At 53.6% G+C, this 12,457-nt stretch overlaps 1 protein-coding gene across 1 annotated transcript; it reads right to left on the bottom strand.

Annotated features, from left to right (window-relative positions):
* Position 1: 1 nt before the first annotated feature.
* Positions 2-1,109, bottom strand: BBK36DRAFT_1180553 (calcium ATPase; the record flags this gene model as incomplete). Its single annotated transcript, XM_024896217.1, has 2 exons — positions 703-1,109; positions 2-178 (listed from the first exon to the last, which is right to left on the bottom strand). Coding segments are annotated over exons 1-2 (573 nt in total), but the record flags the coding sequence as incomplete, so codon positions are not given.
* Positions 1,110-12,457: the final 11,348 nt, after the last annotated feature.

Genomic DNA, 12,457 nt, shown 5'->3' with positions numbered 1-12,457 from the left:
TGAGGGTACCGTCACGGAGGACAACAGCCTTGAGAGCGAGCGTCTTCTTCAGCTCCTCGACGATGGAACCAGCCTGGAACTCCTGGATGAAACCAACACAGGCGTTGAGCATAAGAAGACCGCAGATGACACCGAAATCGACCCAGTCCTGGAGACCGGCAGCCAGAACGGCAGCAGCCTAGAAAGCGAGAGAATGTCAGCATTGCGATCCAGCACAAAGATAAACAGCGATTTCAGGGCATATTCGGCGATCGACGGCCGCTGGCTGGCGGAGTGGAGCGCTTGTGACATCTTATTGAGTGGACCGGCCCAATTTCTCGACCCAAGGGAACCAAGGTGCCGATCAGCCCAGCCAGCCCAATCGAGCCAATCAGCGCGCAGCCGGGGCGAAGCTCGTGTGGAGCCGCCAATCCAGCCAAGCCAAGCGCGGAAAAGCGAAAAAACAAGGCAAGTTGGAGGGACGAGCAAGAGAGAGCAAAAGTGCTGGTCGCGTCGGGGGAACGCGGGTGCAGTGCAGGAGATTGATTGTGTTGCGGTGCTCATGATAAGTCGCAGGGCGTTTTTCGCTGCATTCGCTGGCCATGAAGATGAAATCATGGGCCAACGGATGGCAATCGATCGCATGGCGAATGAGATGGTGAAGGGAGAGAAAGAATGGTCGGATGGAAAATGTCAATAAACAAGCAAATGGATCAAACTCACCTCCATGACGAACTGAATGGGACCAATGAAGAAGCCCAGGAACTTGAGAACCAGGTTCTCCTTCTCCTCCTTCATCTGGTTGAGACCGTACTTGCGACGGCGGGCGAGGACCTCAGCCTCGGTCAGACCGAGACGGCTGTCCGTCTGGAGCATGTCCTCGGGGACGACACGTCCAGTGGCGGGGTTGGTCTCCTCCTCGTCCTCATCAAAGGCGTGGCCATCCTCGGACTCGAGATCCTCGATCAGGGCATCAATGTCCTCGTCCTCATCCTCCTCCTCAGCAGGGGCCTTCTTGGGAGGGACACCCGCGGGAGCCTGAGCGCGCTTCTCGTCGAAGTTGCCCGATTCGATATTTGTGTCGAGCGCGGGTGCGCCGACGGCTTTATCGTCCGCCATGGCGAAGTAGTCTGAGACGGGTGCTCCTTTGTGATGGAAAGGCGGTGGGCGTTGCTGATTATGAGGGATGAATTGAAAGTAGGAAGCGGAAAGGGTTGTAGGTAGAGATGCCGCGTGATTCCTTCAGTTGAGCTGTAGGTGAACTGAAAGGGCGAGGAATTATTATTATGGGGAAATAGTAGGGAGACGAGGATTATAAGGAAGAGAGAAGAAAAAGTGTTTGGGGATTTACACCGCACGAAGAGAGGCTTGGGGGAACACTTTAACTCAACGCCTCGTGGGTGAAGAGAAGAAAGGGAAAGAGAAAGCGTAGTCGAGGTCGGGGCGAGAGCAGGTATTTCAATGGACGAGGACGGGGAGGAAGGAAGCACGCACGCACGACTCACTCACCTACTGGCAGTCACCGGCTCTGGCTGCTGTGCTTGGCGAGGGCAGTCAGTTCTGCGCTGCGCTGCGCTGCTCAAGGCCCTGCGTACCGTAGGTACAACTGCAGTACAGGTGGCCCAGGCACGACGAACTGGGGCGCGCCATGGCCGTGCTAGGGCGAAAGTGGTGCCTGTGCCTGCACCCTGGCCCGGACCGTGGAGACGCCCCCAGTACCCTGGAGTACAAGGCGCGCAGCCGTCGGCCGTACGAGCAGCCGCGAGGCGCGCACGGTGTGGCCGCTAGCGCGGTACGTACCGCCGCCATCCCTGCGGCCTTCGTCTCTTCGTCAGGGTGCTGTTCCCTGCTGCCAGCTTTTTTTTGCCCGCCTTTGCTTGGGCCCCCTGTAATAACCTGTGCGGTACCCTGTCTGCGCAAGCACACAGAGAAGGTACATACCTTGCCCGTCTGCAGCAGTGATGGAAGGGTTCTGCCAGGTGCTGAGATGGAACGCTGAAAGCAAAGAAGAAACGAAAGTAACTTTACGCAATTACACTCCGGAGAGCGAGATTCTGCTGTGCGCGAGGCGACGCCTGGAAGGGCTTGGCAAAAGCACGCCAGCGAGAGACGCCGAGCAAAGCAAGCAAGCGAGCGAACGACCAGCTCTCTCTCTCTCTCTTCGAACCTTGGCCCACTGCCCCTGGCGCTCTCTCGCTCTCTCAGCGATTACATGTACCTTACTGTATGTAGGTAGGTATGTATGTACCTTACATCTCCAGCTCGGATGCTTCCCATACGAAGGCGGCGGGCCTTCTCTCTCTGGCACCTCTTCGCTACCGGAATGGAGAAGCGGGCTCACGAGTGCTGTGTTTGTGCTCGTACGTACTCGTACGGCGCTCGGCACGAAAGGCAACGCTGATGATGTACCTACAGCACTAACCGTACGAGTTGAAGTACATGCAAAATGCAAAATGTCGGTGGCAGCTTGGGCTGGATTGGCCCGCCCGCCTGCGCTGCGCCTGCGAAGCTTGAATGCGTGTCCGTTTGGATCTCACCGCACTCGGCATTGAATCCTGCCCATCCCGCGCATGTCCCATTGACGTCGACTCATGTACGTACATTGATTGCATGTTGCTCTGCGATTGCGGCAGAGTCCTGCTGCTCCTGCACCGAGGTAATTCCATCAGGGGCGGCATCTCAATGGACGGCCGGTGCACACAAACAGCGCGATGCCGCTGTGACGAGAACAAGCGGACCTCTACCAATGAGAAGGAAGAAAAACTGGATAATGGGATGTCAAAACCCTTCTGTCTACCGTGCCGTTATCGTATATCACAGCCGAAAATCGACAAGGCGAGAGAACAAGCCGCAGAGCAGCAACGTCAACAAAGGCCTGGGCCCCCCCAAGCAACCAAGGGGCTTGGCTCCAGCGACAAAGATGCCCACAGATCATCAACCAGGTGCAGTTCGCGAAAAGGGCCCCCGTCCGTGCTTGGGTTCCTTTGGGGGGGGGGGCGCTCGCTGACCGCCGCGAGCCCGCTAGAGCTCGACGAGGCCTAGGTACGGTGGTAAAGGGAGCAGGCCAGCGTTGTTGTCATCATGGCAAAGGACGAAGCGAGAAAGTGGCAGGGGAAAATGCCTCAGCCAAAGGGGAGCAGCGAATAGGTCAGGCAGGTCGGGTTCAGGTCGACAAGATTCTAGGCTACAGAATAACGAGAAAAGCCAGAGGTTTCAGCCAAGAAGCACCGGCGCCGAGGAGAAGCGCCTTAGATAATCACAACCACAGGGAAGGTGTTTGGGTGTGTGGAAACGACAAGATGATGAGCAACGGTTCTGGGGCATTTCGTCCGGGCTAACGAATTGAGTTCAGGACCGTTTCCATTGTATGAGGTCTTTTGGTGGCGGTGGGTGGCCCGTAATGGGTCGTAGCCGGCGGTGCTAGAGGCGGATATTGCAAGTAAAGTTGAGCATTAGGTTTTGTGGGAGCGGCAAGGCTTTGTTACGGCTTTTGGCCACCTCACCTGAAATTACGGCTGCTAATCATCCAGTTGCTTGATGAAGCTGCTGACCGAGCTCCATCTGGGAACAAGCTGAGAAGCTACCTACCTATTGCAGGAGGAGCTATTGACCAAGTATGACGGCCATCGGTTCGGGCCAATTGATGAAGAAGCAGCCGGGGGGTTTGACATGTGGCACGGGCATCATACTTGCAAATACGCTCATGAACAGCAGCAGCAGCAGCAGCAGCAGCAGCAGTCTTGTCTCTCTTTTTTTCTCTTCAGTCCATTGTTGATAATTGAGGACTGGACTCGTACTAGCCGTCGCACGTCGGCACTCATCGTGGATTTGCGTTATCTAGCGGCCCCCCCTGTGCTAAAACGGAACGGAACCTGCCAACACGCAACGAGCAGGCATCTTCCTGGCAGCGCTTTTTACACTACATGTTCAAGACACCGCCTAGCGTGTGCCAAGTACACGAGCATTCTTTATGCTGCCGTCTGCAGTGCTTTGTTTGCACTGCCAGGTAAGGTAGTACCTAGACCGCAACTGGAACTGTTAAGCTGGGTTGGGGGTTTTGGTAGTAATTATATCGCCAAGGGGTGCCAAAGGCAAACAGACAACAACAGACCCTAAGTACTCCCTACCCCTCCATTTGTACTTTGCAAACAATGTCAACATCAACAACAGCAAGTCGTTCGGTCCGGTGTCTCGCTAGCCTCAGCTTGTTCGTCCAAAGTCACCGTCTCAAGGCATTTCCGCAAGGGAACGCCGTCTCCGCCAAGTCCCGCCGGCTGGGCTAGCAGGGGAGGACGGAGCCTCGACTGTGTCTGTGTACAGAGTACCTACTACAGGGCACTCGCACGAGGAGAAGGCATTGAAGAGAAGAGAATAAGAAGAAGAAGAAGAAGAAGAAGATTAGTCAGGACAAGCAAGTGCTAGCAAAGTTTCGCGACGATGACATCTTCTCATTGATTGATTCACCCGTGCTATTAGCCTCAACCTTTGTTCTCTCTCTCTTCAATGTTCCTTCTCGTGTCCCTTTCGTACCCGCTTTGCCGCACGGCGGTACTACAGTACTTCAGTTTCGCGCAGTGGGGGCCCAGAGGGCGACTAAGGCAGGTACCTGCATTTACCGCAATCTCCCTCTGCATTCTTGCGTACCCCCGTGGGGACGCCATCGACGGAGCTGGGATTCCGCACGGGGTCTTGCTCTGCAACTCGAGTGTTCTAGGCGGTTTCTGTTTCCTCTCTGCACGGAGCACATGCTGCGAAGGGCCGGCTAGCAAGAAAAAGAAAAGAGAGAGAGAGAGAAAGAGAACTTGTCGTCACCGCCAACTCCAATGTGGTTCGCAGACGACGTGGCGGTAAAAACGGAGATGCCTCGCCTTTTCGACGGCAAGTTTGGCATGATACGGAGTATTCCGTACGAACGAGGGTTCTTTGCCTCTACCTACCAACCGTTTTCGCCCAACCACCTGCATTATTGGTTCGGTCCCGGTACGATGTACGATACTTACTCGTGCTTCTTCTGCCAGCTGGCGTTTGTTTGTTCGTTCGCTTCTTGTCGCTGCTGCCGGTGTAAGGCGATCAATGCGGCAATGACCTCCGGCAGTGAGAAACAGCCCGTTCCAGGAACTACCACGACACACAAGTTCTGGCGCGCTTCATGTGAAATCAAAAGCACAGTCGAGTGTAGGCAATAGCGCCAGCCAATAATGCGGTCCTTATCAGAGCCGCGCGCTCGCATTGGTCGCTACTGGATGAGTGAATGTGATGAAAATTGGGCATCTCATCAAACCCTCAGTGGCATTGAATGGGATTCTTACGGCCCGGGAGTTGGTCCAGCTTATTAGTACCTCAATGCCTTCTAGTCTGAGCGCGGGATGGTGCAGTAGCATTGGATCAGTGACGGGATTGATACTACTACAACGTTGAACCCTCAAATCACGGCCAAAGTCCCGTCCGGACGGCGCTTCCGCTACTCTACCATGATCCCAGATCTTACTCATGATGCCTGTTCTCTGTTTTGCCCAATTCGTGATGTGTGATTCGCCTCCCATTGGAACCGACTGGCCGTGCATTTCCAAATTTCCCCTTCTCATAAATTGCATACATGTGCATGTTTCCATGCAAAACTCCCGTGCATGCAAGGACTTATCTTACCCAGACCGTTAGCCGCCCAAGCTAGGAAGCGGAAGCGGGAAAACATCAGTGCGCGCCAGGACCCCCGAATCCTGGGATGCTTGTGATGATGATTTGGTGAGGGAACTTTGCTTCAGCCGATGCTACTATACAACTATCAGAGGGGTAAGACGTGCATCGGGGACGGGCAAACTGCCACATGCCATCCATGACTGTTTTTTTTTTTTCTTTGTTTTTCTGTTTGTTTTGCTGTCTCTCAAGTTTTCCATGTTGCTATTTTGAACAAGGTCTCGTGTTGTCTTGTCTCTCGCTCACTTGCCCAGCTTGTCTCAGCGATAACCCGGAGCCGAACAGCTCACATGTACGTACTTCACCGTCAATGGGAATGCTTCGCCTCTCGCGATGACGAAACCGACCAGGCAAGGGAGCAGAGGCAAGACATGCCCCCGATAACGGTGCTGCTTGTCTTTCCCCTTCGTTTTTGCTTGCCTCGGCAGATCGTGTGGCATCCATGCCAACAAGGCCTTGTTCATGTCTTGTCGGCTTTTTGCCTGCGAGCGCTTTCTCTGCACACGTTTTTGTCCCCCCTTCCTGCAGAGACCCTGCCGCTGACTTCTGTCACCTTACCCTGCCCTTCGTCAGAAAAAGAAGGGAATCCATGTCATCGGAATCGCTTGTTGCGATGCCGTGACAAGGTCCAGGAGAAGGGCGCCGATTGCCTGTGTGTGTTGCCCTGGTATTACAGGGTATGTCCGTGCCTCGCGGATGGGTGACGATGTTTTAGATGATACAGAACGAGGTGTTAGCGGGAGTGATGCAGAGCAAGTGTAAGCGCAGAATGATCAAGGAAGCAGTAAGAACGCCGCCTTTGTGATGTTTAAAGCCTCATGTGTTGCTACTGTTATTACAGAGTAGGTAGTAGTAGCTGAGGGAGACAAAGATAAGCCATCCACCCTCTACGTGAATTATCGCAAACCGTCAGGGCGCTTCACACCCCGTTCCTCGCAGAACCTTCAATTACGTAGTGCTTCGTCAATTTGAGCTGCAGAAATCGAGCCGCCCAGTGAGATTTTGCCCGAAATCAACGAATGAAATCAATCGAATCACCAGTGGCAGACTGCAATCTGCAGCAGCCGTTCTTAGTGCTTCCCTCCCCCATTGCAATCTCATGCCAGCACTAGCGGGAATCGTCACCATCACCAAGATGAAGCTCGTCGAATCTTCCTTTGCTCCCATCATCGCGTCCCATCATCCATCAAACTTCACATACATGCCTGCTAACCCACAGACAACCCCCGTCCCCATCGTGCATGTTTGCCCCGGATGCAGCCGTCATTGGATATGCCTCTCCCAATTTACTGCCCAGAAATCCAGCTACTACTACCTAGAACTACTCGTACTACTAGTAGCACGTTTCGTCGCCTTTCGCGCCCACGCCAAATTCGAAATTCCACCTTCACCCACTTTCAGCGCACACACTCCATCATCAACCGACAGGATCAATGATGTCTTGCCTCGTTTCTGATTTCCCTGTGGCTTGTCCATCGGGAAACACGCCGCGGCTTCATCAGCGCCTCCCACACCCACAGAAAAGAAACAAAACCACTACAGCAGCCAAGCGGCTTAGTAGCACTACTACTAGTCCCCAGCAAGGGGGCTCCAGATAGAACGGGCAGCACCGTACGCAAACACTGGCTCCCAAGAAGAGCCGGCTTGTACCTCGCAGGTAGAGCGAAGGCTAATGGGAAGTGGCCCGTCCAACAGCTGTTAAAGTTGTTTCTAGGGTTGTTACGGCTGAGGCGAGAGACTTTTTTCTTCCTGTTCATTCTCTGCTCCAGCGCTCTTGGCTTGGTCTAACTCCAATGCGTGACCAGCCATCCTTCTCGGCGCGGCTCTCAAACTTCGAGTGTTTTCCATGGCACGCTAGCTCTCCAGTAATTGAATGTTAATTACTGCCTACATTGTGATCCCCTTGGATCTTTGCCAATTCGTTGTCTTTCTGGCTCCAGCTGTTTCTGCCTCATCTGCGATATCATTGGACACACACATGTCTGGAGTCATCATGGCAATTCCATCGCCCGCAGCGCTGATGACGCTGTCTCCATCAAAAGCACAGGTGATGCTGATGGTGATGCATACAAACAATTGATTAAGGTAGGTACCTAGGCTCACTGTTAGTGACGGGAGTACCGCCGCTGCAATAAGCATACGCGTAGCTACATCTGTGCTTGACTCTTTCAGTCCTAGTCCCAGCTTCCGGCAAAGTTTGATCACTGAACCTTAGCTGAGAATGTATCTATTGTATGTACCTCCCGCCGTAGCGTTTCTGGTGCGCCAATACACGTAAACTCGTACAGTGATAACGCGTGAAAAGTTGTCGACTGATTCGACATTCCGCGGGCTGTGATTGGCAATGCCGGCGCCGGTGGTGCTGTTTGCGGTGTCTCAGGCATCCCACCGGTGTTAGTGCGCATACATACCAAGTACGTATTACACAACGCTTCGCTTCTGGATATCTCAACCCTTCAGCTGCCTGTCTCTCTGTACGAACGAAGCAATTACCGCGGCATCCGGAGAAAAGTGCGTCAACAATGCTTGGCGGCACATCGTCATAAGCCCTTCAACCTCGCCTAAAACAAGGAAGAATCCCCCAATAAAAAAAAGCAAATAAAACGAACCAAGCAGTCAAACAAAAGCAAAGACCAAGCGGTAAGGCGAAGCATATCAAACCTCCCAAAACAGCAAAATGCCGGTCCCGCGAAGCGCCGTTACCGATGTACGGAGTAGTACTCCGTAACTCGTACCCAGATATCCCCCCGTCCCCCAATCCAAACCCCCCCCTTTACCCCATTCTCCTGGGTCCAAAAAGCCGCGGAGGCGAAGACGACGAAAGAGTCATGGAAGTGGTGATACCCGACCTTGTGAAAGGGGAGCCTGGGGTTTGCTGGCGGGGGGGTTGAAGGGATTGGAAGTTGGCAGCCGGTTACCGGTTGAAGGAACCGCCCCCAGGCCTCTTCCCCCTCCCCCAGTGATGAGGGTATCGGTATGTATCGTGATCGGTTACCAGACGAGACGCGGGAAACACGAGGGAACTTTGACAGACAAGACAAGGCTTGCACATGTCGTTCGATTGATCGGAGTACATGGAGGACAAGGCATGCACTACGTCATCGAGTCGGGGGGAGGTTATGTATCGGTTCGGCTTTGCCGCATGTCGTGTGTGGCATTCTCGATGTCGTCCAATCGTGAAGTGGTGTCTAGGCAGGGCAGGGCAGGGCAGCAGGCAACGCGCATCTACAACGAACAAGCCACCACCTTTAGTCTACTGCAAGCATTCTGCTCGGATCGACTCGCCATAGGCTGGATGCACGCACTTGCTAGTTGATACGAGGACGAACCAGAAACATGCAAAGAAAAAGGAGGGGGGCCGGACGAAGAAGCTTCGATGCAACCCTCGCCAAGACATTCTGCGGGCATTCTAGAACGGACACACCTCCAATGGGCTATTGTTGCAGTAGACGAGAAGAGAGAAGGGAAGGAAAAAAAAACATCTCAGCCTTGTTTGTTACTTCTATCTAGCGCTGTCGGGTCGGCGTTGAGGCCAGGAGCTGGACGTTGCCCGCGCTTGGCATCTGAGATGGCGAATGCACGCCATTTGCTGTACATACCAAGACCTTGTCCATCTCTTTGGGGGCCCTTTTTTTCTGTTTGTCCCCCGTGTCTCAGCGAGAGAAATGTCGCCTCCTTACATTGCCTGTGCTGCAGAGCGTCGGGCATCACGATACTACTACTACTACTAGTATCACGGAGTGCCTTCAGCCACGTTGAATGAGAAACGATCGCATGGCACCCCGTGCGTCGTCTTCGGCATCAGCGTTCCGTGACGTCCTCGTACGAAAACACAACGCCCTACATACAAGCTCCGGCAACGGCAACGGCTGTGTCTTCCTTCAGCTCCAACTTCCCTCACAAAAAAACGATCAAAAAGAACCGCCCCCATTGTGCTGCTGCATGCTGCATGTACCTACCACCTCTAGGTCACCAACCACCAAAACCAGAGAAAAAAGGAACACATCACGACCCCCCCTTTCCCAGAACCGTTCACCGACGGCCTCACATATCCGAACCCCAGAAAGTTCCACCCCCAAGAAAAAAACGAGGCATTTCTTTTGGTCAACTTTCTTTTTTGTTTTGCGGCGTGTGGGGGTTGTATTACCATTGATGGCATTAATGGCAGCCACAAGTTTCTTGGCTCTCCGTCAATCTTTGTTCTCTCCAGACTGGACGAGAGAAGGACTGGCAACATTTCGAATGATTCCAATTCGCTGACGAAAGACCGCTACTCTGTCTTGTGGTGCTGCCCCATATCTACCTAGTAGATGGCGATTTTCAATGCTGCAGCACGACTCGAGCAAGCAGTAGGTTCCCACGAGACCCCGAGCTGAAATGGGCTTGCCGAGTCGACAAGTCTGGAGTTTGGGAGAGGCTCCAGTTTCTCCATATTGGGCTGCGGCGACGGCGATTGAACTCCATCCTTTTGTTTGCAAGTTGCTACGGCATCTCCATGCGTCTGGAAAGGGGGGGCTCTCGTAGCATTGACGGCGAGTTTGGAAGACGCATGTCTACTGTACTGTAAGCGCATACAAAGACGCCCAGCAACTGAAATTGAAAAGCGTGCCTCTTGCTGATACTCGCAATACTACTACAACTCGTACTCGTACAGACCGCAGATATCATCACGATGGATCGACCCGAACTTCCTCGTGCGAAACCCAGCACTTTGTCAAACGGGCACCGCCGCCCATGTCACTTTACAACAAAAAGCGATCGTCCTTGAAAGAGAAAAAAAAAGCCATGCGCGGAACCTGCGATACGGAGAAAAAAAAAACCGCTTCTCCAAAAAGCCCATGGGCCAAAAGAAATCCAGGGGTGCATGGGTTCAGCCCCGGCTAGTGTCCGCACGTTCCCCTGGCCCTTGTCCCCATCGTCAAGTTCTGCCAGCGAGCCAAAAACTCCAAGCACTGTGTGGTTCTCCGGTGCCTGGACAGCGCACAACCCCCCCCATGCCCTTTCTTCTCTGTTCCGGTCCTTATCCCTCCCCTAGCCGGCGATACATACCTGGTAGAAGGGCCAAAATACCTGGGTGGGAGAGCAAGGGGTTCTGGGCTCGCAAAGGGGTCATTGCGCCAGACAGACAGACAGAGAGAGGCGATGTGCTGGCATTTTACTCTGCTGCCTGCCTGTCCTGTCTTGAGGGGGCAAGGGGGGGCCGGTTCAACGATTCTCCACGATCGATCACTGTTCTCTTGGGGCTGCTTAAGAGAAATTGCGGCAGCGCAAAAGGGCGATTAACGAGACCGGTAACGGATGCTGCTTGTACCGAACCCGTGGTGTAGCGAGCTTTTTCGTTGAAGGCGGGAGATGGGACGAAAAAGCTGGAGCCGGAAGACTGTTGGACTTGCTACCAACAAGATGCCCAACACCATTGAGAAGTCGTCAAACATTGCAGCAAATGACAACTACGACAAACTATTCTGACAAAGACACAGATAGGCACTATTCTAGAGTACTTGAGACTGAAGCGAGGTCAGCCATCAGCATCAGCATTAGCAGCCGCGAGTAATTTACAGAACGCGCAGCATCGCACCGAGACGGCGGTCTGTCTGCCGCATTACGCCGTCGGCCCAATCACACAAGCCATGAACAACAAAGCAAAACAGAGCTCCTTTTTCCCAATTACCTCATCAGCCTAGCTCAGTTGGTAGCTCCGTGGAAAAGCCGCTCGCCAAGAAAAGGACTTTGGGCCAAAGAGTCAGGGGGTACAGTAGAGAGAAGACCAGGCCGGGGGGATTCTCTCTCTCTCTCTCTCTCATCATGGAGACCAGCCAGCTCAGCAGCAAAACCTCAGGGATCCTGGCGAGGCGATTGTTGCGTGTCCGGCTGCTGCCCTGCCCTGCCCTAGCCTAGCCCAGCTTCTCTCGCGTTACCGCGAACCGATTCCGCCGCAGAGCCGACGTAACCAAGGCGATTGCGATGGCGGCGATCGGCAAGTGGAAGAGCGTCTGCCGCCACTTCGTATCGAGTGTATGTATGTATGTACAGAGAGACGGACAGGCGGCTGGGATATAGAATACATGGAAGCCGGATCCCGTGACGCCTCGATTCAGGCAAGGCAGTGTTTTGTCGTTGCATATCACGACCCTTACTCGTATGTGCATAGTACATACATAGTAGTACTCGTATTATATGACAAGGCAGTGGTTTGTGCTTCTGCGGCCGACCACCGACCGCCGAGGAGCGACCAGACAACGGACAGACCCGCATGAGCCCGCCGAGAACTTTGATATGATGGGGGTCTTGATTGGCTCTCTTCGAAGCAAGAAAGCCCAAAGGCCCTTTCCAGAGAACGAACGCTTGTTATGCGGTGATGCGCTTTTCCAAAGGGACGGATGTCGGACCCGAGGGGATATGGGATCCTCTCGGCCATTTCTCGTCCTCTTTCCCATCTCCACGGACTAGACACGGGATACTGAATGATGAGACTGGTAATATCAATGGCTCAGGAACCATCCTTAATCCCGCGGAACCATGACAGGAGGAGCCGTACAGCGTAGAGAATAGGGGAAGAGGCATCATTTACTCTTTTACAGTCTCAATTCCGAGGAAGAAGACTCCAGCGAACGCTATCAGAGCCGTCATCAATCTATTTACTAGTTCGTGTTCCATCCAGCCGTGAAAAGAAAGCTGAAAAGGGCAACACAAATTTGCCATCTCCGTGGACCGGCGGGAAGCATCTCATCAAACTCCCGTCCCGGTGGCAAATTTCCTCCGTGCTACTTTACACAATGGGACT

This window comes from Trichoderma citrinoviride (assembly GCF_003025115.1).
Source record: "Trichoderma citrinoviride strain TUCIM 6016 unplaced genomic scaffold BBK36scaffold_12, whole genome shotgun sequence".
Classification (NCBI taxonomy): domain Eukaryota; kingdom Fungi; phylum Ascomycota; class Sordariomycetes; order Hypocreales; family Hypocreaceae; genus Trichoderma; species Trichoderma citrinoviride.
Note: the sequence above shows the minus strand (reverse complement) of the source record. Positions and strands in the feature narration are given on the sequence as shown.